The 27,746-nt window shown below is 41.2% G+C and overlaps 2 protein-coding genes across 3 annotated transcripts in view; both read left to right on the top strand.

The window, feature by feature from the left end:
- NEDD4 (NEDD4 E3 ubiquitin protein ligase) overlaps positions 1-14,338 on the top strand; it is a 53,549-nt gene extending 39,211 nt beyond the window's left edge. For both annotated transcript variants that reach the window (XM_027736904.2, XM_027736903.2), the window contains 17 exons: positions 2-121; positions 567-773; positions 1,720-1,797; positions 2,025-2,079; positions 2,175-2,233; positions 3,120-3,185; positions 4,471-4,700; positions 5,271-5,392; positions 5,492-5,562; positions 7,119-7,214; positions 8,251-8,324; positions 8,463-8,523; positions 9,108-9,167; positions 9,264-9,371; positions 9,960-10,056; positions 12,329-12,401; positions 12,479-14,338. In XM_027736904.2, the coding sequence (XP_027592705.1) occupies positions 2-121; positions 567-773; positions 1,720-1,797; positions 2,025-2,079; positions 2,175-2,233; positions 3,120-3,185; positions 4,471-4,700; positions 5,271-5,392; positions 5,492-5,562; positions 7,119-7,214; positions 8,251-8,324; positions 8,463-8,523; positions 9,108-9,167; positions 9,264-9,371; positions 9,960-10,056; positions 12,329-12,401; positions 12,479-12,581 (1,680 nt within the window). In that variant the 3' untranslated portion in view covers positions 12,582-14,338. The remainder of the gene's footprint in view (position 1; positions 122-566; positions 774-1,719; positions 1,798-2,024; positions 2,080-2,174; positions 2,234-3,119; positions 3,186-4,470; positions 4,701-5,270; positions 5,393-5,491; positions 5,563-7,118; positions 7,215-8,250; positions 8,325-8,462; positions 8,524-9,107; positions 9,168-9,263; positions 9,372-9,959; positions 10,057-12,328; positions 12,402-12,478) is intronic.
- Positions 14,339-26,171: 11,833 nt separating this feature from the next.
- Positions 26,172-27,746, top strand: part of PRTG (protogenin) — a 79,006-nt gene continuing 77,431 nt past the window's right edge. Inside the window, exons 1-2 of the mRNA XM_039390082.1 lie at positions 26,172-26,180; positions 26,927-27,263. Of these exons, the coding sequence (XP_039246016.1) occupies positions 26,172-26,180; positions 26,927-27,263 (346 nt within the window). The remainder of the gene's footprint in view (positions 26,181-26,926; positions 27,264-27,746) is intronic.

The following is a 27,746-nucleotide window of genomic DNA, read 5'->3' as shown; positions in this document are numbered from 1 at the left end:
GTTACTGCCTACTTCATCTGGATTACCCCCAGGCTGGGAAGAACGACAAGATGACAAAGGAAGATCATATTATATAGATCACAATTCTAGAACCACTACCTGGATAAAGCCAGTTGTACAGGTACTGTCTTGTCTAATATATTGATGTTTTTATTCATTTAACCTTTTAAACATCTCGTATAATAGAAATGAAGTTGAGAGACCTCTTTGACATAGAGCCTATGAAAGGTATAAACTAGTAAAGTACTACATAAAATATCTGAGAGACTTCAAGGAGAGTTAGGAACAGTAATATTTATGGCAAGTCACTCTACTATGAATGTACCAAGGAGGTTTTCTGGAGTGATAGCTGACTGAGAAGGCTGAAAGGCTTCTTTTAACCTTGATAGCATGATCAGTGATTTTTAGTCAATGTTGTTGATATTAGACTAAACAAATCTGTGTACTGTCTGGCACTTGCTTTATGAAACTGCTTTCATCACTCAAAAATATAGGCTAATAGAAAAAATATATTGCTTTACAGGGCTTTAATTCGATATGATTTTTTTTTTGGTCATTTACCATAGATTGCTACAGAAACAAGTCAGGTGTCGGCTGCACAAAGTATCTCTATAGGAAGACAGCCACAAGCAACATCAAGTGACTCATCACAACAGTCTTCTCAGCAGCAGCCTGAAGTGGAGCAAGGATTCCTCCCTAAAGGCTGGGAAGTCCGACATGCACCCAATGGGAGACCATTCTTTATTGACCACAATACCAAAACCACAACATGGGTAATGGGCAGCTGCTCTCATGGACTGAAATTCTAGTTCCTCTCCAATCAAAACTGTGCTACTTTCAGCAAGCTTCTGTATAGATCTTTAGTGCCAAGATAGCTGTGTCTGTTAAGGAACATCTGTAATGCCAAGTAATGTAAAATACGTGAAATGAGTAGAAGATTATCAGTTTTACTACTTGTATTGGTATTTGAAAGTTTAGCTTGGAAGGAGGAAAATACGAATCTGTTTCGCAGATGTAAATACCTCCTAGATGACATTGTAAAACTGAGATAGCTTGTATGTGCTGTTAACAGAAATCAGTTTTGTAAACTTACCTTCAGCATGAAATCCATTACGTTGAATTTTTCACAGGGAACAATGTGGATATTTAGGAAAGCAGACCAGGTGCAGCTACAGTATGGATGAGGGAGTTGTACAGCTGCAGTTCCACAGAGTGGCACTGCACACCACTTGGCAGTGCTATTAGATGGACTTAAACATTTCAGGAGTAGGTCAATATTACTGACAGGTGAAAGGGAAAGAGAGAAATGCGTTAAATGGATTCAAAATGAGGATTCTTTTCTCCAGGTTTATGGAAAGAACTCATTTAACACAACCACCCAACTGAACAACAAAAAACCCCACCAAACCTAAAATGCACAAGGTGTGCCAGAAACTGTATGGAAAGAGTAATTCGACTCAATTACACAAAAATTGAGTTGAATGAGGGAGTTTTAGTTATATATATGTAAACAGAATAAGCTGAGAGGACACTAGAAGATGATTGTAAATTACTGGAGTAGTGAGAATCCCCAAGGATTCCCCTGGCTGCAGAATATGCAACAATGACCTAGTTGGTGCTAGGTGTATTCTTTACACAATCGTTAGTAAAGAGGAAAAAAATAAAAGCAGAACAAAACAACAAAAGGATTTTAACATGCTGCTTGTTTGCTTTTCAAAGGAAGATCCAAGACTGAAAATTCCTGCTCACCCGAGGAGAAAGACTTCTCTAGATCCAGTAGACCTGGGCCCATTACCAGTAAGTAAACTGTTTTGTATTTGTTTTTCAGATGAAACAGTGTAATCATTTAAATTAGTATTATTGACATTTGCACATGAGAAAATGAGGCCTGCTTTTTCCTACAAAAAATACTCCATTTTGAATTCCAGTGCTGACAGTAGATTGGGGGTGGGGGAATGCCCACAACTGCAGATCATGTTGAGTTCTGTGCAAACCGTATGATCAGAAATTTATGATTCTTGCAGCCAGGATGGGAAGAGAGAACTCACACAGATGGAAGAATATTCTTCATAAACCACAGTATGTACAACGTTGTATTCTCCCCCACTCATCATTTTATTTCTGAACATTATCTAAATGGAACTTAATGGAACTAATCAAGAAATGTCTTGCAGATACAAAGAGAACACAATGGGAGGATCCCCGACTGCAGAATGTGGCTATAACTGGACCAGTAAGCATTCCTTATGTAGATTTTCATGTTTTTCAAGACTACTGTTAATAACATCCCAATAAACTCTTGTCATTTATCAGTTATTCAGTCTAGAAGGTGAAACTTCCAGGGCCTTTGAACAAAGCATTTTTATTTTTTCTTAAAGACTATTTAAAAAGCTTTCTGTGGAAATGATCTTTAAATGCCAGAAAAAAAAAAAAGCAGTTCCCATGGTAGTAAAAGTTTCCCCCTGAGGGGGAGGGATTTAAAGTGGATAAAAAACTGTATTTTTTTTATCCACACTAGCTCAATTCAAGAATGAAACTCGAGAAAAAAGAAAAAAAAAATCTCTTAAAAAGGAATTAAATTAATTGCCAACTGAAAAAATAATTATCTAGCCTTGATACTTAATCTGAAGTGCAAAATCACCAGGACTAATTGCAAAGCTGGTACACATTATAATTATAGATGGGTTTTAGTGTTCAGCTGATATGTCTGTTTATTAATAGCCCACGTATGTAAACAGCCTTCCCTGTTCATGGAAAATAGAGGGGTTTGTAGCCAGGTCTCTCATGATACAGCAGGAAAGACTCCGCGTTCTGTACGTCACCAAAGGCATTTGGGTCACTTTGATCTGGGCCAGGCAGGGATCTCAGTTTGTTACATCAGCTGATGGTGAAGTGCAGGATAAACTCTATGGAACTGCTCTGAGCAGAGAAGTGCTTTTCATTCCAGATGTTTATGAGTTGAAAGTCTCCCCTGCCACTCAGTAAAACATGTATTCCTGTTATCTCAGAACTTAAATGTGTTGTCTATGTTTCACAAACATAGACTAGTTTATATGACATTAATTGTTAGATGATCTCAAACTTTTTCTTTTTTTTTTCTTTTTTTATTCCCCTCCAAGGCCGTGCCTTACTCCAGGGACTATAAACGGAAGTATGAATTCTTCAGAAAGAAATTAAAGAAACAGGTCAGTTATCAGTAGGAGCCCAGCAGAAAGTTAAGAAACTTAGACCCCTGAACAAGGGAAAACTTAGGGTACAGGGAAGGTAAATTTACTGTCTGATCACAGATACATTTGTGAGGCAGCAACTTGGTAGCAACTAGCATTGAATCTAACAGCAGGGTTTGTGACTTGATGCAGTGATGAGACTGCAAGCAATCCAACTGAAAAAGTAGGAGTTCCAAAAGTTTACAAAAGTCATGAACCTGAAAGTAGACCGGCAATAGAGAAGTTTGGAAATCGCTGATCAAGCATATAGTAGTTTTTGAAACTCAGGATATGGAAATGGAAGTTCTCCAAATAGATTTTACATTGTCCGTGTAGAAATCTGTACTGTCATTTTGATCAGGCTGGATGACTGAAATAACTTGTTACAGCCTTAAAATCTGAAGTTTATGAATCTCATTGGCAAATTGTAGTTTGAAATGGCAGTGCCAGGTGTATTTATAACACATAGCATAAAAGACTGTAAATAGCATCTGGACAGCCAGATAACAATGAGTCTCTGCACAAGTGCAATCAAATTTTGTGTCCTTGGGAGATATTTTGCATATATAATAAATAAAATAGTTTAGATCCACCTTTTACCTCCCAGGTCTGCCTATGCATTTTGAGCTCACATGTAAGTTGCACACAATTATATATGCACCTCATTTTTTATGTTCCTAGTCAAACAAGCTTGGCATTCATTCACGTGTCATTATGCTAATCTGAGAAATGATATACAGCTCAGCCACTCAATATAATTGTGGTAATTTAAGTATTAAATACAACTGTACATTTTGTCGTACGTAAAAGAATGGGACACCTAACCGTGTAGTTAGAATATTGAACTGGAAGGTAAAATAAGCCAGGTGAAATGGTTCCAAATAATTTTATGTGAGTTTTTTTATTGTGAGTAAAACTGTGAAGTTTTTTTAATCAAGTTTGTAATATGATGAATGTTCACTGTCAAAAAAGACTGCATGCCTTGCTGCGTGCAGAACAACTGCCCATATGCTGTTATGGGTAAGAACTTACTTTAGCTGTACTTTCTTAGTATGAAATAGGACTTAGAATCTGAAATTCCCCTAGCTAGTTGAATTGTAGGTAGATAGGGTGTCTTCTCAATCATACTGTGTTACGTTTCCAAGTTGTTTAAGAAAAACATTTGTGTGCCCTTCAGTGTCTTTTTACAGAATTTGCATGTTCTGCTATAAGATGCTGGGTTTTGTTCTATTATTCTATGTTTTCCTATTCTCTTTTTTTGTAGAGTGATATTCCAAATAGATTTGAAATGAAAATTCATCGCACAACAATCCTTGAAGATTCTTATAGAAGAATTATAGCTGTAAAGAGAGCAGATTTCCTTAAAGCAAGACTTTGGATTGAATTTGATGGGGAAAAAGGTTTAGACTATGGAGGAGTGGCCAGAGAATGGTTCTTCCTTCTCTCTAAAGAAATGTTTAATCCTTATTATGGATTGTTCGAATATTCAGCTACGTAAGTAATACAGATCTGGAAGACATGAAGACTCGCCTGTGGAAAGCAGATCAAATGTATTTCTCAGACCTTCTTTAAAAATGGAATTACTGCCCCCTCACCTGCAACTGTACAGGAGGGTTTAGTTGTTAATAAATGCAATAGTCTGCACCTTGTTGCTTGAGGGCAGAATACTGTGGAGGCAGTACCTGCATTTTGTTTTTGCAGTGGTCTAACATAAGCCATGTCCTCCTTGCATGGACAAGGGTGTGCTTGCAGCCATCTCCTGCTTAACAGAAGAGGCAGCACTTAACAAATAATACAGAGTATGTTATTCTGACTACTTTAAAATTAGTAGCAGTTAATCCCTTCTTTTTAGTATGTTTTTAACTTACAAAGGTGTTTCGTGGTGGTTGTTTCTGATATGCTAATTGTCTTCTGTTGAGTATTGTTAAATATTAGGTATTAACATCATGAAAAGCAATAACTGATTTAACTAGTGATGTCTTTCAGATCTTCAGATATGAGACTGTTCCAATAGTACAACATTTTGTTTTTCTTTCTCTTCCCTGTTCCCTCCCTCAACTTCAGAGATAACTATACTCTGCAGATCAATCCAAACTCTGGACTTTGCAATGAAGATCATCTCTCTTATTTCAAGTTTATAGGTCGTGTGGCTGGCATGGCTGTTTACCATGGCAAACTTTTGGATGGTTAGTATTAATTTTACGTAATATGATATTTAGATTATTATTGTGGCTGGTTTGACTCTCAAGTTACATACTGTTGAATTTATTTCTTCTTCTTTAAAGCCTTTTTTATTCGTCCTTTTTACAAGATGATGCTCCAAAAACCAATAACACTACATGACATGGAGTCTGTGGTATGTAATTTGCTTTATCATGTATGTTAAGATTTCATGTTCATTTTAATTCTTCTCTCTCTATATATGTCTAATACATTGTGAAGGTTGAAAAGGCATGATTCAAAGAAATTTTAGGCTGCATCTCTTATAAGTCTGTAAGTTGTATAGGAATTGAAACTTCCAGATAGTATCAAAGACCTAGACTCAGGTTTAAATCAGTGGAGCTGTATTGGAAACTTGACTCTAAACTTTCTATGATGTTTTCTTAAAATATTTCTAGACACTAGGGTTCTTAAAATTGGATATAAATATCTTTAGGATCCTTGTCTTAACCTGTTTTTTAAATTAGTTTGTGTCTTTGATTATTCAAAATAGTTGTATTCTTATACTTTCAGAGACTGATAATATTTGAGTGATACAATGTAACATTTTTAGAGGAAAACATGGCCCTTAGAATTTTCTTGGTGGTTGGTTGCCTGATAATGGTTTTTATCTAGAGTACTCATGGGCAAAGTGATTGTTATTTGATCTCTTTAATCTATTGCTGGTTTCGTTGTCCTTTAAAACTACAGAATGTCTGTTTCTGAGTAGTAGATGTGTTCTGATTTTTTTGGGGTGGGGTTTTTTGTGTTTTGATTTTGTTTTTGTTCAGTACTCTGGAATCATGGAATAGTTTGGTTGGGAAGGGGCCCTAAAGCCCATCCAATTCCAACCGCCATGGGCAGGGACATCTTCCACCAGACCAGGTTGCTCAAAACCCCATCCAACCTGGCCTTGAACACTGCCAGGGGTGGGGCATCCCCAGCTTCTCTGGGCAGCCTGTGCCAGGGCCTCACCACCCTCACAGGGAAGAATGTCTTCTTAATATCTAAGCTAAATATACCCTCTTTCAGTTTAAAACCATTGTCCCTCATCCTGTCACTATACTCCTTGATAAAAAGTCCCTTTGCCATACTTTTTGTAGCCCCTTTATAGGCACTGGAAGGTGCTCTAAGGTCTCCCCAGAGCCTTTTCTTCTCAGGCTGAACAACCCCAGCTCCCTCAGCCTGTCTCCATAAGCAGAGGTGTTCCAGCCCTGGGAGCATCTTTGCGGTCTCCTCTGCCTTTGCTCCAGCAGGTCCACGTCCTTCATACACTGCAGGCCCCAGAGCTGGATGCAGCGCTCCAGGTGGGGTCTCACAAGAGTGAAGATGAGGGGAGAATCACCTCCCTTGAGCTGCTGCTCACACTGCTTTGGATGCAGTTGACTTTATCTTAATTTTTGTTTAATTTCCTAAGGCTCGTTATAGTAATGCCTAATAATGAAAGGAAGATAAATACAGGATGAGACACAAAATATATTACTTCAGATAATGCTGTGGCATCTTATCACCGTTTTGCTGTGTGAGACATTTACACAGATTGCTGAGTCTTCAGGTTTCAAATGTCTTTAGAGCCTTGTACAATTCCAAAATCCCTGTGTCCACTAGAGGGTTGCCCTGGATAGCAGCATTCACTGGACTGTAGTGGAACCTCTTGCAGCTTAAAAGGTGGCTACTCTATTTTCTGTTTACTATTTTGTAATTCTTTCTCAGGATAGTGAATATTACAATTCTCTGAGATGGATTCTTGAAAATGATCCAACAGAACTGGACCTCAGATTTATAGTTGATGAAGAACTTTTTGGTCAGGTTAGTATGTTTATTTAAAGTAGAATAGACAAAACATCAAAGAAAACATTTGACCTGTGAAATTAGCTGATTTTACCTGTGTGGTGGTAAGAGAACACCTTCATTCACTCAGCTGCTTTTTACTCATGCAGTGCTTTTAACCTGTCTGGGATGTGATAAAGGACTTGGAAATAAGCAGAGTTTTAAAAAACTGCTTAGGCTTTTTTCTTAAATATTACTTGCATTGAAATGTAGCTATTGCTGGGAAGGCAACTCAAGATTAAGGTATCTATAGACTCATTACTTAATCTGGAGTAGAGGTTGTTTTTATGTGATTGGATGGAAAGGATGAGCTGTTTTGGAAATGGTTGGAATCACTAGGAGATAAGGTTTTTTTCCCTAATATGTACTAGAAACCTATAGAATAAACAAGTTTGTTATTTTGTAGAAAGCTATCGAAGGTAAGTCATACAAAACCTGTGGTATTTCTACATAAAAATTCCAAATGACAGCTGCCAACTAGATCTAAGTAGGATAATAACCTTTGTGGTCTTGTGTAACTGCAGTGATCCTAAGTAGGAGCAATGAGAATGTGCATCCATGATCAACTGAAAATCAGATATTTGTTTACTGAGGTTCTATCAGTATAAATCATTATATAATAGAGATGCATATTGATTCACTTACTTACTGGGACCACTGCTGAATTGGTTCTGTAATTGTTTTTCCATGAGATTTGGAAAGAAGGCTGTGTCATGGAATATGCAGTTAGCCAAGTCCACATTACTGGAAACTTGTGTGCTGACTTGAATGGTATATTGTAGCAGGTCAGAAAAATGGAGGTTTCCCCATTGCAGTCTAGTATCTCTGAATAATACATTTTTTCTAAAAAGAATCAACCAAATTCTCTTTATCATGTGACCTGTGAGACTGGATCTGTTTCTCATGGTTCCCAAATTCTGCAGTGTTCCAGAGTTCCCTGAATTACCTGATAGTAACCCAGGAATTCTGTTACACCCCTGTCTCGTTTCACACCCATTCTGTGTGTTCCATTTAGACCCATCAACATGAACTGAAGAGTGGTGGATCAGAAATAGTTGTCACCAACAAGAACAAGAGAGACTACATTCAGTGAGTACTGGTCCCTGTGTGCAGTGTATCCACCTCTACAGGGCCTGTGGTTTAGCTTTATTTACAAAAGGAAGTTGTTGCTTTTTGTATATAAATCCCTTTTATTTTAAGAGGTTTTGCTCTCTTTTTTCCCTACAGTCTTGTAATTCAGTGGAGATTTGTGAGCAGAGTACAGAAACAAATGACAGCCTTTAAAGAGGTATAGCTTTAATTACAAAGTAAATTCTTCTAAGAATTTGTTACAACTAATATCAAGCTTTTTGGACATCCTGAAGACCCACAGATAATTTTGTTATGTGTATAATGTAAGGTATAAAAAAAAGGCAGTGATACTTTTTGTAGTGTCAGCTGTGAAATATTTCAGACTTAGAAATCTTTTTGATATGTTTCTACTGAGGTGTTGAATTCATGTTGAAAAACTTGCTGATTTCTCAATGGCTGACAGCTTTAGCTGTAGTGCAAACTACTTAATGACCTTTGCAGAAATGAAACTTAATTATATTAGTTTGATTTAAACTATGTTGCTTATCCTTATTTATATAAATTGTATCACATACATGATATTCAGACTTCCATATTCATCACTCAGTATTGCACAATAAAGATGTGAGAAGTCAGAGTTAAAAGCACTATAACCAAACTGCAGACTAGTGATGTCCAAACATCTGTATTTGATGTATTGCTTTGGCTCTGTTTACTAAAGCTTCTAAATATCATTCTTAATGAATAAAAATGCTTAAAAAATGTTGACTTGATTATTAAAAACTTCCCTCATCTTTTTAGGGCTTTTTTGAACTAATACCACAGGATCTGATTAAACTTTTTGATGAAAATGAGCTAGAGGTAAGTGTATGATGGAAAAGAAAGCAAATCACAGTGAAACTTAATTTTACTGACTTAAACTTTGGTATTGTTTGTTTGGTTTTTCTATCTTTGTAGTTATTAATGTGTGGATTGGGAGATGTGGACGTGGCTGATTGGAAACTACATACAAAATACAAAAATGGCTACAACATAAACCATCAAGTAATACAGTGGTTCTGGAAGGTATCATGAAGTTCTAATATTTTTTCATTTAAAAATTGTTCAAAAGCTGCTGCCTTTCTGCTCTGCTAGTTTATTGTGTGATTAAACAATAGATTAGGTAAATATTATTTGACCATTAAAATTCCTGAGGAAGTAAGAAAACTAAAGATGAGATGCATGGTAAGAGTGTAAATACAATACTGATGCTTGCTTTTTCAAAAAAATCTGTATCTGTCTGGGGTTAAAAATATTTCTGTGTAGGTTTTTCTGGCATGGTTACACTAAAGAGGTGTTAAACCCTTCTGTTTAATAAATTACAGGAATTTGGCTGCTAGTTCATAACATCAGGAAACTTCAAAGAAAGTAGGGGCCAGATCTTCAAGGGAAGTATTTTAACAGCCTGCTAAGCCAGTAACCATACTCTTGTTACAGTACCATTAAAAAATTGTTGACTTCATAGGCAGAGAGGTATATTGTGGGTATCACTAAAAATATGTATTTATATCTCACAGAAAATGATTTAGAGGTAGGTATTGTGTTGCATGAGTCTACTAGCTTAAAACCCTAATTTAAAAATAAATCTTTAATTGTAATCATTATCATACATAGGCAGTCTTAATGATGGACTCTGAAAAGAGAATAAGATTACTTCAATTTGTCACTGGCACATCCCGTGTTCCCATGAATGGGTTTGCTGAGCTGTATGGTGAGTACTTATGATTATCTTCACAATTGAGTAATAGAGAACCTGAAACCAAAATTGTCCTGATGTTTGACTTCAGACAGAGGCAAATTATTTTTCAAATTTTGCTTAGAAAATTAGTATATATTGGTAGTTACAAGAATCAAAGTTAGAGGAGTCACTTAGATGACACGTGTGTCCCATGTTCTATAAACACTTTGTTTTGATTCTGGTTTTGGAAGTTTCTAAATGTGTAAGACTTCTCAAACAAATGTGGATTTTTAAAGTTCTCAAGAGCTGCAAAAATCCTGTTTAACACATGATTGAGCTTGAAGAAAATTCTGTTATCCAAGATCTGATTACAAAGACGTGCTGGCATCAGCAGTTAACTTCAGTTCCCCGACTGCTTTTATCTGCTCTCAAGCCACGGTTGTACAGATGCAGTTGTTTGTAAGGATATAGTCCAGAGGGGACCACTGCAATGACACGAGTTAAACACAATGCCAGAAGAAAAGCTGTGAACCTACAAGGCAGAGACTGAAACAAGCAGATGACAGCGGGGAGTGACTTCAGTGGCAAAGCCAGAAAAGCCACTGTGGAACGACCACGGGTGGGCAGAGAGAACAGCCCAGGAGGGTGGGGATGCTCTGCTGATGGGAAGCCTGTTTGCAGCTGCCATCAGCTATTATGTTTCCTGCTAGACTGCTTTATTAAGGCTAAAAGGGCTTGAGATCCTGTGCAAATGACTGAATAGCCTGATTTGCCTGTTTGATTAAGCATTTTCTTCTTTATAAACAACACATTAATTTGTTTATAAAACAAAAGAATTGTGAACAAATACCACCCACCACGTGTTCCCATTTCTCTGTGTCTTCATTTTCGTTGTAAATACTTGGTTGATTTTTTTGTGTTCCCTCAGTAAATAAGCTGAGTTCCAATGGGGAGGACAGTGCCCTCAGTAAACTTGAGCCTTGCACCTGAACCTTGGCACTGCAGGTGTTACAGCACATGCTCATCACAGGGAAACCCAATCGGAATTCTGCTGCCTCGGGAGTTCTCTTTTGTCTAAAAACACTACTAGAGGTAGAACTAAAGAATGATCCAGAGAAAGAAACTGCTGAAGCTCTTGGCTTCTTTCTGCCTTGGGTTTAGGATATCCTTGGGCAGTGTTCTGGCCAAGTCGCAGTTTCATTAATTCTATTCACTTACTCATTAATGAAAAATTCAATTAACAGTTGTCTTGCACAGTGCTTTCTTTATTTCTCTTGTGGTTATTTCTGTTTTACCATCCTCACTAAACCCCAGTGAGGATCAGAATCACTTTTCCTGTACCAGCTTTTATTTGAAGAACTGTAGGTGGTTCTTCAGTGCTCCGAGCAGGTCGGCGGTGCTTTGCTGCTGCCGGGCTGCCCCGTGGCTGTTCCCTTCCCACCCCTGCTGTGCAGCCCTGCATCTCACTTCCTAGCGGAGATCTCCCTCTCGTGGCACAGAGAGGCATTTCTGCTCCTAAAACGGCAGTGCTTGGACTCCGGGAGCAAATCCACCCAAGCTGGAGAACTGGGACACTCAACAGACATTCTCTGACAAGATAGTGATTTTTTTTTTTTTCTTTTTTAAACTACACAGTCTTCTCCAGACGTACACAAATACAGCTGAAGGAAATGGTTACAAAATGCCCTTTGCATCTACTCGGTGAGGGTTGAGAAGTCCAAGAAACTTAGAGATATGACATGCTGAAACTTTCAGATATGACAGTTGTTGAAGGCAAGAGGTAGCTGGGGCTGCACTTGCTAGACAAAAATGTTCTCTCAGGTGCATAAGAAGGTCCTTGATGCACACATATGATCACTGGGTTTCAAAAAGTTCTCAGTTACTCAACTTTGTTGCTGTGTAGGTAAAGGTGGACATTGAATACTTTCTACCAGGTTAAATAACTTGGCGCATGGTGATAAACATGTATAATTTTTTACATGCAAAATTTATACAGCATAAAATTTTCTTCTCCATAAAATTTTCAATGCCAACTACTGTGCATATGCATAGACCAACTACTATGCATATGCATAGACTTCTGAGCTTAAGCTGTAAAAGTCTCTTGAAATTAAGGTATAGCAAGCAATAATTAAAATACAAGTGATTTTGGATTATTGACAGTTACTGAGTATAGATTGATTTGATCATATAGATAGCTCCTACTGATCTCAGATTACAAAGAACCAAAATACTTATTAATTTGAATTTCTGATTATAGAAGGATCTCATAACAGAGTGAAAATTGATGTATTCTTTCCTGCAGGTTCAAATGGACCACAGTTGTTCACAGTTGAACAGTGGGGTACCCCTGAAAAGCTGCCAAGAGCTCATACCTGGTGAGTATTTAATTTAAATAAATCATGACCTTTAGTAAGAGTGATAAAACACTTAAGAGTTCTCATCTGTTTTTCAGCTTTAATCGCTTGGATTTGCCTCCATACGACTCATTTGAAGATTTATGGGATAAACTTCTTCTAGCGATTGAAAACACTCAGGGTTTTGATGGGGTCGATTAAGACAGAAATTATATAGGTCCAGTGCTGCAATTTCATTTTAAGGGTTTACAAACAAAGTTGACTTTTCCAGGGACTACCATTGTATTTAGTCACATGGCTATTGAATCTTCATAGTATCACGTGTAAAATAAGTAAGTATTAAAAATTCACTAACTTTTGAAAATGTATTTTGTCATTTCCACAGTTTTCTGTACTTTGCTAATAAATACAATATACACATTGGATGGGCCAGTGCCAAGTTAAGTCAAAAACTAAAATGTTTTTAAGCAGTTGCCTCTTGTACAATGTTTGAGACTGTCCTGCAGTAAACTACTGAAGTAAAGCTGTGAAGAAATCTTTGCAGAGGGTTTAAATTTGAATTGCTGCTTTAAGAGGAACAGCTGAAATTGTTAAACTGTTTTTAAAAAAAAAAACCCAACCAAACAAACAAAAAAAAGAAGAAACACCAAACCCAACAAACTTCATATAATGCAATATCATAGTCTGTGCTGCTTCAGGCTGTTTGCAACAGATCTGCTCTAAGCACTTTACAATTCAGCATATTAGGTAAAACATTGGAAAGCATTTGTTTGCATTATCAGCCATCAGTTTGCAGAACGTTGACTTGCTGACACATTTGTTAGATTTCTGTTTCTAACTTGCTTTTGTTAAAACAGTGTAACAAACCCAAGATTTTTATACAAAACAGATAAGCAGCATAATTCTGAGTTTTAATGAGAAATTATATCCATTTTTTGTTTGAATTTGTATACTGATGCTGGTTTATTGAGTGTTCATCACTTTTTTTGATAAATTTGTAGTTCAACGATGGATAATATTTTCAATTCAGCCTTTTGCAACAAATCAATCAAAGTGGAATTTGTATGGATATCACTCAGTATTAGTTACTGATAGTTAGAGGCCTTTATTATCCATTCTTGCAGTATTGCACTACATAACAATAAAGAACATGTTTACAGGGTTTTCTGGGCCAAATTCAGCAGTCTGTTGTGTGCAAACTTCTCTGAACTGCATGGAGGTCATGCACACGTGATCAGGTGCAGAATTTGGTTCTGTGATATGTTTACAGGTTGCTAGTTTCTACAGCTGCATTTTTATATTTTTTTCTCCACTGTTAGTCTAGAAACCAAATTTGTTAATACAGTATAACCAAAGTCATAACCAACAATGTGCAATTTATTGTAGATCAACTTGTCGTATAAATATGAGTTTGATTTCTTTTGTAAATGTGGGTATTTTTTGTATTAATGTTAACACTTTCTTTGAGCAAGTGCTGGTTAAAATGATTAGCAAAGTTGGTTCTAAAAGAAAAAAATTGGTTTATATACCTGGCTTGCTCAAATTTTAACATTTTATTATGATACCAATTAACATTTTATTATGATCTGAGGAAATGACAGTACCTAGCTTTGGCCAGCGAATTTCTGTTAGTCACAGTCTTTATAAATATGCAAGAAGAAAGTGTAGCACATCTCTCTCTGAAGATATGTAAATTATGTAACAAATGTTAATGGGTCTTAAGGGATATTTAAAATCCCACTTTTGTTTTATTCTTTGACTAGGTCATTAGGACTGAGAATATTACATGTAAATAAAGGTAACTTATACAAATTTCCCAAATCTATATGCAGTTTTGTAAAACGTGAATGATATATATCAGTAAATCTGTATAGATTTGAATGTAGCAGGTTTTGTTGCATACTTTAAAGTATAAAATAAGGATCCTGAGAGCAGTAAATAAAAGTTTATTCTAATAAGTTGTGATTCAGTTCTTTGAAGTACAAATCAGTCTTGAAATAGCAAGAATTCAGGAATTTTAGTACTCCTGCTCTTGTACAGGTGCACCCCTGTGTTGGGGTTTCTCCCCGACCCCCCTTGGGCCCTTCCCAGCACCTGGGCAGTGCCATGAGCTGCTGGCACGGTGGGGTTACATGTGTTAGGATGGTGTGAAACCTCTGGGAAACTTTTCAAGGGCTCAACTTCTCTGGGAAGTTAGACCTTCGATAGGGATGGTGGCGACCTTTATTTGTGCACTAATTATTACCGTTCTACAGTTAATGGTGTTTCTGAGTAAATGGCTACGATGCTGTCGAAGAAGTGAATTTATTTAGCCTGAAAAAGGTAAAGTGTATAGATTAACCTCAACAAAGACTTGCAGTGTAAACTGTTCCTGAATCAAAGGTTTTCTTAGACTACTGTGGGTGAGGCTTTCTTGGGTTTTTAGTCTATATCACTAATTTGGTTTGGTTTGGTAAGGGTTTTGGTAAGAAATCGTCTTTCTCTAAAATTTCTCCTTTACTCCAAAGGTTATCATATATATGGAAGTGCTGTCCCATCTGGTGTTAGGGAAATGAGACTTCAGGCACGAACAAGACACATTCAACACTGACTTGGAGGTTTGAGGCACTGGGGGATGTGGTTTTTTCATTCAAAGTTCATTTCTCTCAATAGACAGGTTTTTAGGTTGGGTGTTAATTTGTATCAAATCTCTCAAGGTGATGCAGGTGATTTGATTCTTCAACATTTTTGCTGCATCATGAGGCAGAACTGTGGGTTAAGAGGAAGTTAAAAACAATAATTTCTTTAAAGTGCAACTGAGTCTTCACTTACGCTTCTTGAAGGACACATGACTTAAATTCTTTTTAATTACTATTAATAAGTCACATCTGTAGCATATTAAACAGATTTTTTTTTTTACTAGAGACTGGGTTGAGTACTTATGCATCAAACCCAAGCAAAATATATGAGTGTTAACTGCTCGTTTTCCTTTTCTATTCTATTGTTTCATACATAAACTTACTTTCTAAGCTGCCTGGTGCCTTGACATTTGATTTGTTCTGTAAATCCATAGCACAGTTTGGTGCTATTTCACTAATTGATGTTGTCTTTACAGAAATCTGCACTTGTCTCCTTGAAATCCACAGCTGCCTTTGGCACACTGTCAATGTGAAATGTGTCCTGGATCAGCACAGATTTCCTTTTCTTTTTTCTTGTGTACTTTTTTTGGTGCACCTTTGGCATTACTTAGCAAATATATGATACTCATCAATTCTCTAGGGTAGGAGTTACATCATTGCAATGGTAACATGCTAAAGCACACATGAAGCACTTAAAACTGAATATGTGTAGTTTTTTCATTTTACTAATTTCTTCTGGTCAAAAATAATGTCACTTGTTAGGAGACCAAACTCTTCTGTCTGTTGTTTCTCTTGTTTTTCATGGTCTGTTCATGTGTGTTTTCCTTTCTGTTTCTCATTAGTTTGTTGTGGGGGTTCTTCACATAGGGCCTTATCTTTTTTTTTTTTTTTTTTTGTATGAGATTCTCCCTTTTTTTCAGGCAGTTTGTTTATTTTAATATGTCCCCCCTTTTAATCAGCTATTTCTTTAAAGGAATCAATGTGCAGTTCTTGTGATGTGAACCGAGAGGAGCTCACTTATTCATCTGCAGTTCAACCACCACCACCAACCCATACTTGTAGTGTCATAGAAGCATGTTATTGAAACACCTATATATTTAAAAGGCAAACAACACCTACTGTCCTCCATGGTTTTAAACGGGAATTCAGCATTTAATAGCTGCCAGGTTGCTCTGCAGCATCACAAAATCAGTAGGAGATGCAAGCACAAGCTTTGGTACTCTTACACTAAATCATTTTTCTTTGAAGTGGAGACTTAATTGCTTTTTCTCTGTGGAACATATATCATTAGCACGCTAATCAGAATACAAACAGCTCACAAAGGGGATAATGAGGGAGAACTTCCATGTAATGCTTGGTTTATGTCCACGTGATCCTGTAGAAAAATGTTTTGTTTGCTGAGCTGTCCTTAATTTGAGGTTTCTTGCTTAATGAGACTTCAAACAAATTTTGCATTGTAGGTTTCAGGTTTTCATCCCAGAGAGAGGCTTGGGATTTCGGGCAGGGGGGAGGCCAGTCTGCTTGGAAAACCTGAACAGACACTGAGTAAGTGAGCCTGCCTCTTGAGGAAAGACAGATAAGGCAGCCTTCCGAAATGGGACAGAATGGAAAACTTTCTGTTGAAATACACCAGCCTAAAAACATACATCACAATTTGTTTTTCTATACCCTTTTGAGTTTAATTTAACGGAAAATGTTTTCATAATTGTCTGATATTTTCTACAAGCTGAAATATTTCTGATTGGGGTTTTGTTTTGAGGGCTGGGAAGCCTGACCTTTCAGAAGCTGTGAACACACATGTCCTCCTATGCACTGCTGCTTGGGAGTATGCAAAATGCTAAAGGTTTAAATCAAATTGCCCTGAGGACTGCTTACTGACCTTTTGAATGCAAAGCTGTCAAAATCTTCAACTAGACATCAGCTAGAGAAGAACACTTTAGGCAGATCAATGCAAATAGAAAACAATGTGGGTTTGACTTTTTGTAATTCCTAGTTAGTGAGAAACAGTTCCTGTGCTGCAAGAGCTGCTGGAAACAAACCCGCACTGCCAAGGAGTCGCTGTGAGTAACATGTAATAGTTTGCTTTTCAGGGAAAACCCTTTATAATCTACTTAAGAAATTAAAAGTTTTCATTAATTGCCAAATCCTGATATAGTTATCTGAGCAGGATGCTTCATTGACTTCAAAGGGATTTTTGTCCACATAAGGAATGCAGGGTCAGGCCCTTAACTAGTGATAACTTTCTTCAGTGGGTTGTCAGATATGACAAACTATGCCACTTTAATAGAAGTTACCCTGGCCAGACCATGTCATCCCTTTGTCTGGAAAATCTGCTTTCTTCCTTTGCCCAAGTAATGGAGTTTCTATATAGAAGAGATTAGAAATTACTCTCTAGCTGAAACCATGATTTCTGTGAATATTTTCTTTACTTTGAATAGCTGCAACACATTATTTTCTAGTTATGATACATTCTATAATAAATTCAGTTTCAGAAAATGTTTGATGGAGTTATGAGCCCCCTATTATATGTATTCCTGCCCAGCAATTAGTCGTCCATCCTTAACAGATTTATTCCTAGTTAGTTGTTCATGCACTATTGCTTGCTGTAATGCAGAGTTTTAAATAAATGCCTCTCTTTCCATGTAGATGACAGAAATGGACCAAAAACCAGGGGGCTGAGAGGCTGTTCATTCCTTTGTTGGGTCTTAATCCTATGGTTACAGGTATCCTGTGCAAGAAGTATTAATCAATCATGTATATCCTGTGCCGAAGACTGGCAGAATAATTACTTCTCAGGTTAGTAAAAAGTAATTATCTGTGCTTTATCAGGATATTACAAGTGCTCTTCCTAGTATAATTAGAAGTTAGCTATCAAAACGTGAGGTGCTGCTTCATCCAAGGCAAAAATAATAAAATTGAGCTCTATTAACATGTAGCTAAAAATTCCTATTTTACAAAATAATTAATTTTGCTATTCTCCACACTGAGAATTCAAAGTCTGACTGTAAACTGTTCTAAGATCAAACTTTCATTTCTATAAACGTAATTGTGTGAAGGTAAGAGGTGAAGTTGAAATTTTGCACACTTAGATAAACCTGAATTAGAAAAGTGAAAACCATTTCAGTCATGTAAATGCATTTTTTTACTGGAAAAAGTCTAATGGACTCTTAAGGTGCAAACAGGCTGGATCAGTTGATCTCTCACTGTCGAAAAAAATTAATCCTGATCATGCTGTATCTAATTGAAGACTGAGCAGCGAAATCTGTTGCTCTGGGGCTGCAGCTGCAGCAGGGCTGGGCTGTGGGGAGCTGAGCTGCAGGATGTGACTCGGGATGTCCTGCTCCAGAGGTGTTAACGGGGGGTGAGGGGCCTGCAGCTCACTCGGGATGCCTTGGAAAGGGCATTTGTCCATCTCTGCCCTTCCTGAAACCAACAGGAATTTTAATACTCAGGAAGATTTGGTCTGCTGTCTGCACGGTGAAGGTTTTCTCCAGTTAGGCCAAAACATCTCTCAGTGCTGCAGCACCTTGCTGAGGCTGAATGGGATGCTGCCCCAGCCACTGCAGGTGGGATTTCCACTCAGTGACATGCACTGGTTGGGTCCTCAGCTGAGCACATTGGGACAATTTAACTCACTGACTTGTCATGCACCCCCCCAACCCCCCCTACATACTTTAGTTACTTAGGATGAACATTCTGGTATGTATTCCATATGTGTACTATTTAAACAATACATGTTCTGCCATGTGCTACCATTTGCCACTGTGATCTTATAGAGGTATCTGAGCATAAATGACAGCAACATGTTATTCAGCATTTAGTAAATGTAATCCCAGGCTAATGAATAGCAGCATAGATAGCTGGATAACAGCACAGCTGAAACCAAGTTATACTATGAGCAGCTTTAACTGCTAGTTGGTCTCCTGATGTATTATGCAGGCACATCTGTGTATGCCATGTACTAAATTGAACCAGGGAACTTACTCCAGGGGAAAAAAAATTGTTTTTTACCCCGCAAGTTATTTCCATCAGGATTTATTCTCTGATTCCTTGCATGGCCACACAAGCTCTTTGCATCTTCCAGTGCCTATGCTGCGTTGGCATTAAGTGCTGAACTGCATCAAACTGAGGGTGCCTGTGGATGTGCTTCCAGCAGAGCCTCTGATCTCCTCCTCCTGCTCTGGTACACGTGGGCAGGGGCCAGGTAGAGATGGGAGCCAGGTTAGTGACAATGCAGGGCAGGGGGGAGTTGGGGTGGGCTGCTCTGATTCCCCACAGTCCCCTGGGCTGCACAGGACACTATGATCCAGCCATGTCTCCTTCAGATCCTGCCCAGCACTGGGCAGACAGCTCTTCCAGAGCCTTTAAAAGAGGGGAAACCCCCATGGGCTCCCAAGTGACTCCCGAAGCCCAGCTGAGATAAAACCCCAGCGATTGCAGCTGATGGAGGGAGTCATTTGGGCATCAAAAGAAATCCCCCCTGCACTGCCCAGCTTTTGGCTCCCCTCGGTTCACCCCCCCTCGGCTCTCTCCTTGCACCGGGGTGTTGCCTTTAGCGGGTCAGCCCGAATTCTTGGTAAAGTTTTGGTGCAAGTCACAGCTTCGTGTGGCCCTTCAAACATCCCGGTCTCATCCCCAAAGCCATGTTGTGCACGGGGGCGTTTGCAGACCGAGCCTGTGTGCATGTGAGGGGGAGGAGGTGCTGGGAACATGCCTTGAAGGCTTCAAATCTGTTTATCTTCACACTCCTGAGAGGCGATCGCTCTCCCGTGACAGGGCAGTGCGCTGGAGGGAGCTGCGCTGGCAGCGCCGAGATAAACCGATGGGGCACAGGCTGCTTTGGCCAAGTGGCCTCTCCCTGACCAGCAATTCCTTATGTCTCTGTGAGATGAAATGGGGCAAGAGCAGCAGGAAGCCTCCTCCAATCCTTCTTTTTAATAGTTCCTTGGGATAAATTGTAGATAAGAGGAGAGACCACACTGTTAACAAGCTGAGAATGCAAATACAAAGGAAAGGGCTGCAATCTTTCACAGCAAAAATAAATAGGTATCTGTAGCATGGTGTATTCAGAGTATGTCCAAATGCTAGCTAGCCTCTGACTTGCATTGTTTTTCATTTATTTTATTTCCAATATTCGTTTCCTCATTGCAAACATAGAGAGGAAAAGAGGAAGAAATTATTTGCCTGTTTCCTGTTGTAACAGCAGAATGAAGGTAACTTATACAGGGATGAAAGGAGACCATATTTCATGCCTGTTGCTAAACAAATAGCTGCAGAACAGTGGGTTTGTCATGATAAGCATGACAGACTCTAACAAAAAGCTGCCTCTGAGAGATTCCTTTGTAGATTCAAACATAGAGAGTGGTAACCTAGGAGACATTTTCTTTCTGTTCAGTTATTCTTGGTCCGATACTTATTGTATCGACCCAGAGTATAAACACTTTGATTAATGGAAGATAACATCAGACTACAGTACTGCAGCATTTCCAAGATTTTATTTGTTTCTGTATTGGGGAAAAGGTTGAGAGAGGGGACTGCACTGAGCCAATTAAAAAATATATACATTGCAAATGCAGTTTATAGGGCAGCTCTTCTCCACCTGCTGGCTGTTCCTGCGCCTCACTGCAGTTTCTACATATGCATAAACCCTTAATTAAGTTATTCTGTGTGTCTCAGTGTGCAGATTCCAGCTGCTGCTGCCAGTCTGCTGTCACCTCAGTCCCAAGCCAGCTGAGTGCTGAGGACTTTCCTCCCAGGAATGCTGAGCACCCCTGAGCTCAGAGGAAGTAAACAATGCTCAGGTCCTTGTTTGAGAGCCCAAGGTGGCATGGCAGAAGTGTGCAGGCTTCTTGGCCTGGGAAACATTCCTGGTGGTTTGGCTGATCTGAGCCACTGTCCCATGCTATTGCCATACCTTCAGCTGCATGTTGCAACCCTGTTGTTTCTGCACCTAAGAGCCAGGCTAGGGAGATAAACCAGGAGAAAACAAGTTCTACTGAAAAACAGAAAGGACTGTTGGCAGATTGTGTCCAGAGAAGCTCACTGCAGGCAGAGGAGCATCAGCTGTGGCACGAAGGCCGGAAGAGAGAGCTTGAAGCTGTGGTAAATCCAAACTCGACACCAAAAGATCTTTACACTGTATGTAAGGGCAAGAGTGCCTCTGGAATCAGGTATGGCCCTTTCTCTGTAGCTGTAGCTGGGTGGTTTGTTAAAAGTACCAACAAGACCTGATGGCTTGCATCTGGGAAACGGACTGACTGACCAAAAATACTTAGGTATTTTTCACAGCTTTGTGCTGTGCTGGAGGTGGGCATGGAAGAATGAGGGAATGTACTTTGCCAGATCCCTGTGAAGTTGCTCTTCCACACTGCCTGTGGTTACCTCCAGCAGAAGGCAAGGATGCTGGGGTGTTGTCTTTCTCCTGCTGAAATCCATGGCAGGGTTCTTCTTCATTCTGGTGTGATGAGCCTTCAGGGGTGGGGGTAAACACCTGGAGGCTGCCTCTGGGGCACTCTAGAACAACCCAGCCAAGGTGCACCCTGTGAGTTGGGCCAGTGGAGCACTATTGTGGAAGGTGGCTGGAAGGAGGAAAAAATGCTAGTGTAGCAAATTATTGTACTCCTTCCACTTTGGTGTTTGTTGGTTTATAACCAGATGAGATCTGTGTTAAAATCCCTTTGTCAAGGTGTGCTTTTCCTGTACAGGAAGGCTCCCTGGAGAGAAAGTTCATTAGCATCCCAAGGGCTCAGACCAAAGTATGTTTGCCCATCTGCTCGTGGAAGGAGTGAATCTCCTTTGAGAAGGCAATGGAGATGGTAACTGTACACAGGTTCAAAATGAAGCAAGAATCTACTAAGTGACCAAATGTGCCGAAAGTCAACATTTGTATGGTGGGTCTTAATAGACTTAGTGTAACACACTGAAAATCTGTGAATACAGTTGTAATTGGGCTGGGAGTTTGGCATGAGAAACAAGAAAGTGTCTAAACATGCTTATAGTGACACCAGATCAAAAACACTCAGAGCAAGAACTGTAAAGACAAAAGAGGCTTCCCTGAGAAGAAGAGTTAATGACACCCTGCCAGGAGAGCAGCGTCGTGGCAGCCCCTCAGCTTGGCTTTGAGGACTCGACTGTCTGAAGGCAGAGCTGCCTGGTGCAAATTGCTGTAATTCCCCTGCAGTTAATGGGTTTCTGGCAATTACCACTGCTCTCAGCCTGCCCTGGAAAAACACTGCAGCTCCAATACCGCTGCAGCCACGCTGAGCTGCCCCGGTGATGGTACCTCTCCTCCACCCTGGGTGTCTGTAGCTACAGCTTTCTTCACAGCAGCAGTGACACCTGGCAGCCCCTGCCAGCAGGGTGAGGTGGCACTGGTAGCAGGGAGGGGCTGAGCCTGTGGGAGGAGACCAGGATGATGATTATATGTCGGTTTGAAAATGGATTTGGGCTCCAGGACCCTATCACCACCTATTGTAGGCTACAGCTAATTGAGGATAGTGTTGTGATTGCACATATGCCAATGGGGACACTCATACTGCTATAAACAGCTCTCTTCCCAGCTCTCCTGTTTCCCACCCAGGGGTGTTTGTCCCTATCCTTTTCTGTGCCACAACATTATGGTGTTAGAGCAGGGCAATGTGAAGCCAAACCAGGAGAACGGATCTTGTGGGCAAAGCAACGTTCTCATCTCTGAGCTTGTTAGATCAGGTGGGACATGGCAGCACATGGGAGTTTGTGGCCATGCCAAACACCATCCCTGCTGCTGTGACAGCTTCTCCCAGACCACAGGGACAAGAGAGCTAACATGGTGCTATTCTTTTTCTCAGATAGGGATGAAATGCTGAAAGGTATATAAATTGTCTAAGAAATACTTTATTCTAACCTGGGAAGAAACTGCATTCTCCACCCTGGGCTTGTGGCTGCAGCAATCTCATAAATACAGAGTTCACTTTGTGAAGCTTGAGTTACAAGTGAATTTTCAGCTTCTTTCCTTTTCCTGAGGCTGCTGTGTTCTATCCCAGGGAAGACTCCTGCCTACCAGTTCACTTTCTAGAGATGTTGGTAACATTTTAGATGAAATGACACCATGGTCATGAGATTACATTCATTTGGAAAATCTCTCTCTGGTTCATAATGGTACCAAAATTCTGGATTTTATAGCCCCAGCCCAGTTTATTAGTCCTGGATGGATTGCCAGTTGCCTTTACACACAGGCAGAAGAGCATGGAGAAAAGCCCAGAGTTAGATCTGTTCATGTCAATCAGATTTTTTAAATCTTTCTTTTCAGGAAACATATAAACTGGTCTGACCAGGGCTGAGGCTGAAATGCAGCACAAGGTAAATCAGGTTATTTACAGACAGCAACCTGGACAGCATGCTGTTATTCGAGCTGTTGGTAGCTCTTCAAAGAGAGCTCTTACTACTGATTTGGGTTTTAAGGCATTGAGGAGCTGACTGCTCAAGTATTACAAGTCATTATTTCTTTAAAAAATGTGTGCAGCTTGTTTGCAGACCCAAAAATCTAAGAGAAAGCATAGAGAAGGGTTTACATGGGTCTGAAAAGAACCATAAAAACTGGGGGAGTTTGCACAGCCAAAAATACAGATTGAATCAAGCAAAAAAAGTCTGTGTTGGTGACAGAAGAAAAATTGCTGCCCTGCAGCAAAGTAGGCATAGCTTTGTTTATATTGGCTGGCAACATCTTGTATTCCTGGACTGCCTTTCTGGCTTTCTCAAGATAATGCTTCTGAGATGGTTGGCCAAGTAGATAGCTGTGTTCCTTGGCTGCATATTTACTAACAAGATGTATTTGACAAAGTTGCAACTGGCAGTGCCTTTGAACTGTGGTTCAATGACTTTATCAGCTCAGTATGAATTTAGATATGTTATCACAGGTCTGCACTATCTTTAACCCAATTAATTACTGGAAAATGTGTTAAAATAATGAATTCTGACAAATTAAATGAGGAGAGTTTATGCTTATCTAGTTACTGAACTGCTTAATTCTAATAGGGATTTTATGACTTGTTTTGTTAAACAGAAATGTGCAAATGAAAATACTGGTATTTGTAGCTGCCCAGACTCAGGCACAGGGAGTGCTCCACTGGGAGGCAGTTCCTCTGTTAAGTCACTGAAGACAAATATTGCATTTGATCTCATGAGGCAAAAACTCCTACTGGGACTGTGTAGTCCAAGGAGACAGTAAAGAGGTTTCCCCATCACTCCAGAATAGACATGAGCACAGAGGACACAGCTAATGCAAACCAGTCCACAAGTAGGACAGGACTACAACTTGCTCTGTCTCTGTTGGCTTTTTTTGTCCCCTCTTCCACTGAGACCAGCTCTTTCTTGAAAAAGGGCTGGTTAATTGAGCAAGGAGGGGTAGTGTCCAGTGCTGGGCAGTACAGCTCAGCCACCCACTCATGCCTGCAGGAAGCAGTGAAAAGATCTGCAGGGAAATTACATCTACCCAGGGACAGTCCCAGCCACTCCACTAAATGACCAAAGCACACAGCTTAGAAATGTTACCAGGTACTGCATTCCCTGTGGTTGTGTTTGTCTTCTAGATATGCTGAGGTCATGTAGAAAATCTCAAACTCAGGTCACACTGGTGAACCAGAATTTAGCAGGAGAGAGTACAGTACTAGCAAGAGCTGCAGATGGAAGTTGTGAATTTGCCACAAGGAATAATGAACATTTAATCATTAATGCTCAAAAATAATATTAACAAAATTGCTTGTAGGTGATACTTTTTTTTTCATAGCTCACACTTTTCTGACTAAACGAATTAAAACACCGAGGAAAATTGAAAAGTACTGGGTGAGGTGGATCCTTTGCTCTGCAAAGTGACTGTGAAACTGCCTGGATGCCTTTTGGGTAAGTGCTTTGCATGTAAATCAAATATTTCTTAATTACCTTTCCTGAAAACTCCAGCTAAGATCAGAACAAGATGAATTCTTCTGCTCAGGTATTTTTGACAAGTGAGGAAGGTGATGTAGGTCAGACTATGGCTTACGTCACATTTTGGTAGTTCTGATTTTCTCCCAAAGACCCTCAGAGGAGTCACTGACTAAGGCTGTAGCCAGTCCCGGTGATGATGCAGCAGAAGGGACCGGTTTGGCTGCCAGCTCCCGACTCAGTGAGCTTTGCAGTGCTGGCAGGAACAAAAAGCAGTAAAAACTTGCCTGTCACTGAAGTCAGCAGCTCTCACAATGAATGCAAACAGGGGGCAAATCTGCTGAGTAAGAAGATGCCTTCCTACGTGGTATCTTTAGAAACTAGAACTCTAAACAGACAAAAGAGCTTAGAAATCACTGGCTGCAAACATGGAGTAAAATCAGGGGTGAAACTGAAAGCTTAACTGATAGCGGCAGCATTTGATGGTATCTCCCCATACACATTACCCAGAGGGTGGTGAAGCATGATTCTCAAGCCATACGTTTGCAGTTTAGGTTGCATTTTGGCAAGCTAGTTTGGACTTGAGGCAGAGGTAAACTTCAGGCTGTTTTTTGAGGAGGCAAGTAAAGAACAGCTCATCGTCGGCAGCGCAGCGCTGTCCTGCGTGGCCATCTGGAGCTGCTTTTATCGGGGCTGTAGGAAGGGGTTAGTGAGAACCACTGACATAATCGGCTTCTCATTTCTTACGAAGCCCATCCTCACGTTCGAATATTTGCCTGCGTGTGTGGGGAAAGCCAGTTTCACCTGGGCGTGAGGGTGCTCTGGCACTCCCGGACATCGCTGCATCCGCACCAGGCATTGCGGGGTCCAGTGCGCGGGGAGGCACCGGTTCGGTGCTCGGGATGGGCAGCCCTGGTTTTGGCACGGCCGGGTCTGGCCAAGCGCACATGTTACCGATGCTCGGGGAAGGCACGGCCAGCAAAGAGCTCCTGCCCGGCTGGAGGGGCTCGGCGCCGGGGAGCTGCCGTCGGGTCCCGGTGCCGTCCGGGAGAAGCCACATCTCCGGCACCGTGCTCGGCCCAGATGGCGCCGGCTCCCACAGCCCCTCGTGCTCGTGGTCGGCCGGTCCCGCCGCCCCCCGCTCCGGGGCATTGTCCGCCGCGACCCCCCGCCCCGCGGCCCGCCCCGTCCACCGCCATCCCTCCCTCCCCTCCCTCCCTCCTCCGCCCGGCCCTGCCCCTCGCCCCTCTCATCCCCAAAGGCCAATGGAGACGGGATGCGGAGAGTAGGGCCGGGACGGGCGCGCCGGGGCCGCTCCGTCCGTGCGCAGTCTCCTCCCCTCGGGCGCTGACCGGTGTGTGTGGGGCGGCCGGCGGGGCATGTCCGCCGCGTCCCGCTGAATGGCGCCGCTCCGCCGCCCGCCGCTGCTGCCGCTGCTGCTGCTGCCGCTGCCAGGTGAGCCCGGCCGAACCATTGTCCGACCGAGCCCCGGGGCCGCCGCACGTGGCTTTATTTACCCCGCGTTTGCCCGGCGGGACCGGCCGGGGAGGGAGCGGGAACCGGCCCCGGCCCCGCGCTTTGTTCGCGCCGCGCAGACGGGGCGGGAGGAGCGCCGGGGGGACCCTCCGCGCTCCGGCGAGGGGCTTTGGCTGACGATTCCTTGTAAGATCAGCCTTTTTACGACGCGCCCCGCTCCGGCTCCTTTGGCAGCCTTGTAAAATCAGCGAGCGGCCGCACCTGCCTGGCCGTCCCTCCGCTGCGGGTCCCCGCGGGGGCATCGCCCGGGCCGCGGCGGTGCTGAGGGCGCTGGTTCTCCGGGGCACAGCGCGTTTGAAATCGAGCGGGCAAACGCCGGGGCGTTTTACAGCCCGGTAGCTCCGCGCTGCTTGGAGTCAGCACCAAGTTTGCCGGGAGTTGTCCGAGTTCGGAGCGTGTGTTAGCGATAGCTTTGCCTCGTGCCGCGAGGATGACTCGCAGCTCGCAGTGCGCTTGGTAACTTGCACGTCTCTGCTTACACGTCTATCCTTACAGGCAAAATGTTTTTTTTTCTTCCTCTCTCTCTCAGGAGTGTGGTGCTTTAGTGAACTGTTTTTTGCGAAAGAGCCTCAGGACGTTACTGTCTCAAGGAAGGATCCGGTGGTTTTAGACTGCCAAGCCCGTGGTGAAGCTCCTATAACTATTACATGGCTGAAAAACGGAGGCAAAGTATCTGAAAATGAACGGATCTACACTTTATCCAATGGTTCGTTGTATATCAGTGAGGTGGAAGGAAAAAAAGGAGAGCTGTCTGATGAAGGATTTTACCAGTGTTTAGCTCTGAACAAATATGGGGCCATTCTCAGCCAAAAAAGCCACCTCACTCTAGCAAGTAAGTCCCAGCTCTTGTTTATTAACCTGCTCATGAGTTTGTGATGGCAATTCCCTGAACGGCACGCCAACAACCTATCATATTGATTATGTACCTGAAAAGTTAAAGTATAAAAGTACAGAGCAATTCTGTAGAAACTTTGTTTCTTTTTCAATGTTTAAAGAGTATGAGAAAAACTTACGGTGGTCCCTGATGTGGCAGGAGAGGCTCTGCCACCTGTGAGGCCTCTTGAGCAGTGGTGCCTCGTGTGGGTGGCTTGTGGGTGTCACCAATCTCGGGAGCAGGTGGTGATGCAGAATTATGCTGACAATGGGCTACAGAAGTCATGGGTCTTGTTTCCCAAGTGCTGTTCTGGCAGCCTTACAAGGGTTATCTACAAATCTGATTAAAAAAAAATCTAAAAAATTCCTTGTTCAGTAGCTTGATGTGTTGTTCCATCTTGGGGCAGGGCAGAATGATTAATATAGATGTCTATCTTTGGGA

The sequence above is a fragment of the Pipra filicauda genome, unplaced genomic scaffold, assembly GCF_003945595.2.
Source record: "Pipra filicauda isolate LSUMZ 115617 unplaced genomic scaffold, ASM394559v2 scaffold7_size6619720_pilon, whole genome shotgun sequence".
NCBI classification, from domain to species: domain Eukaryota; kingdom Metazoa; phylum Chordata; class Aves; order Passeriformes; family Pipridae; genus Pipra; species Pipra filicauda.
This window is presented reverse-complemented; position numbering and strand designations above follow the sequence as displayed.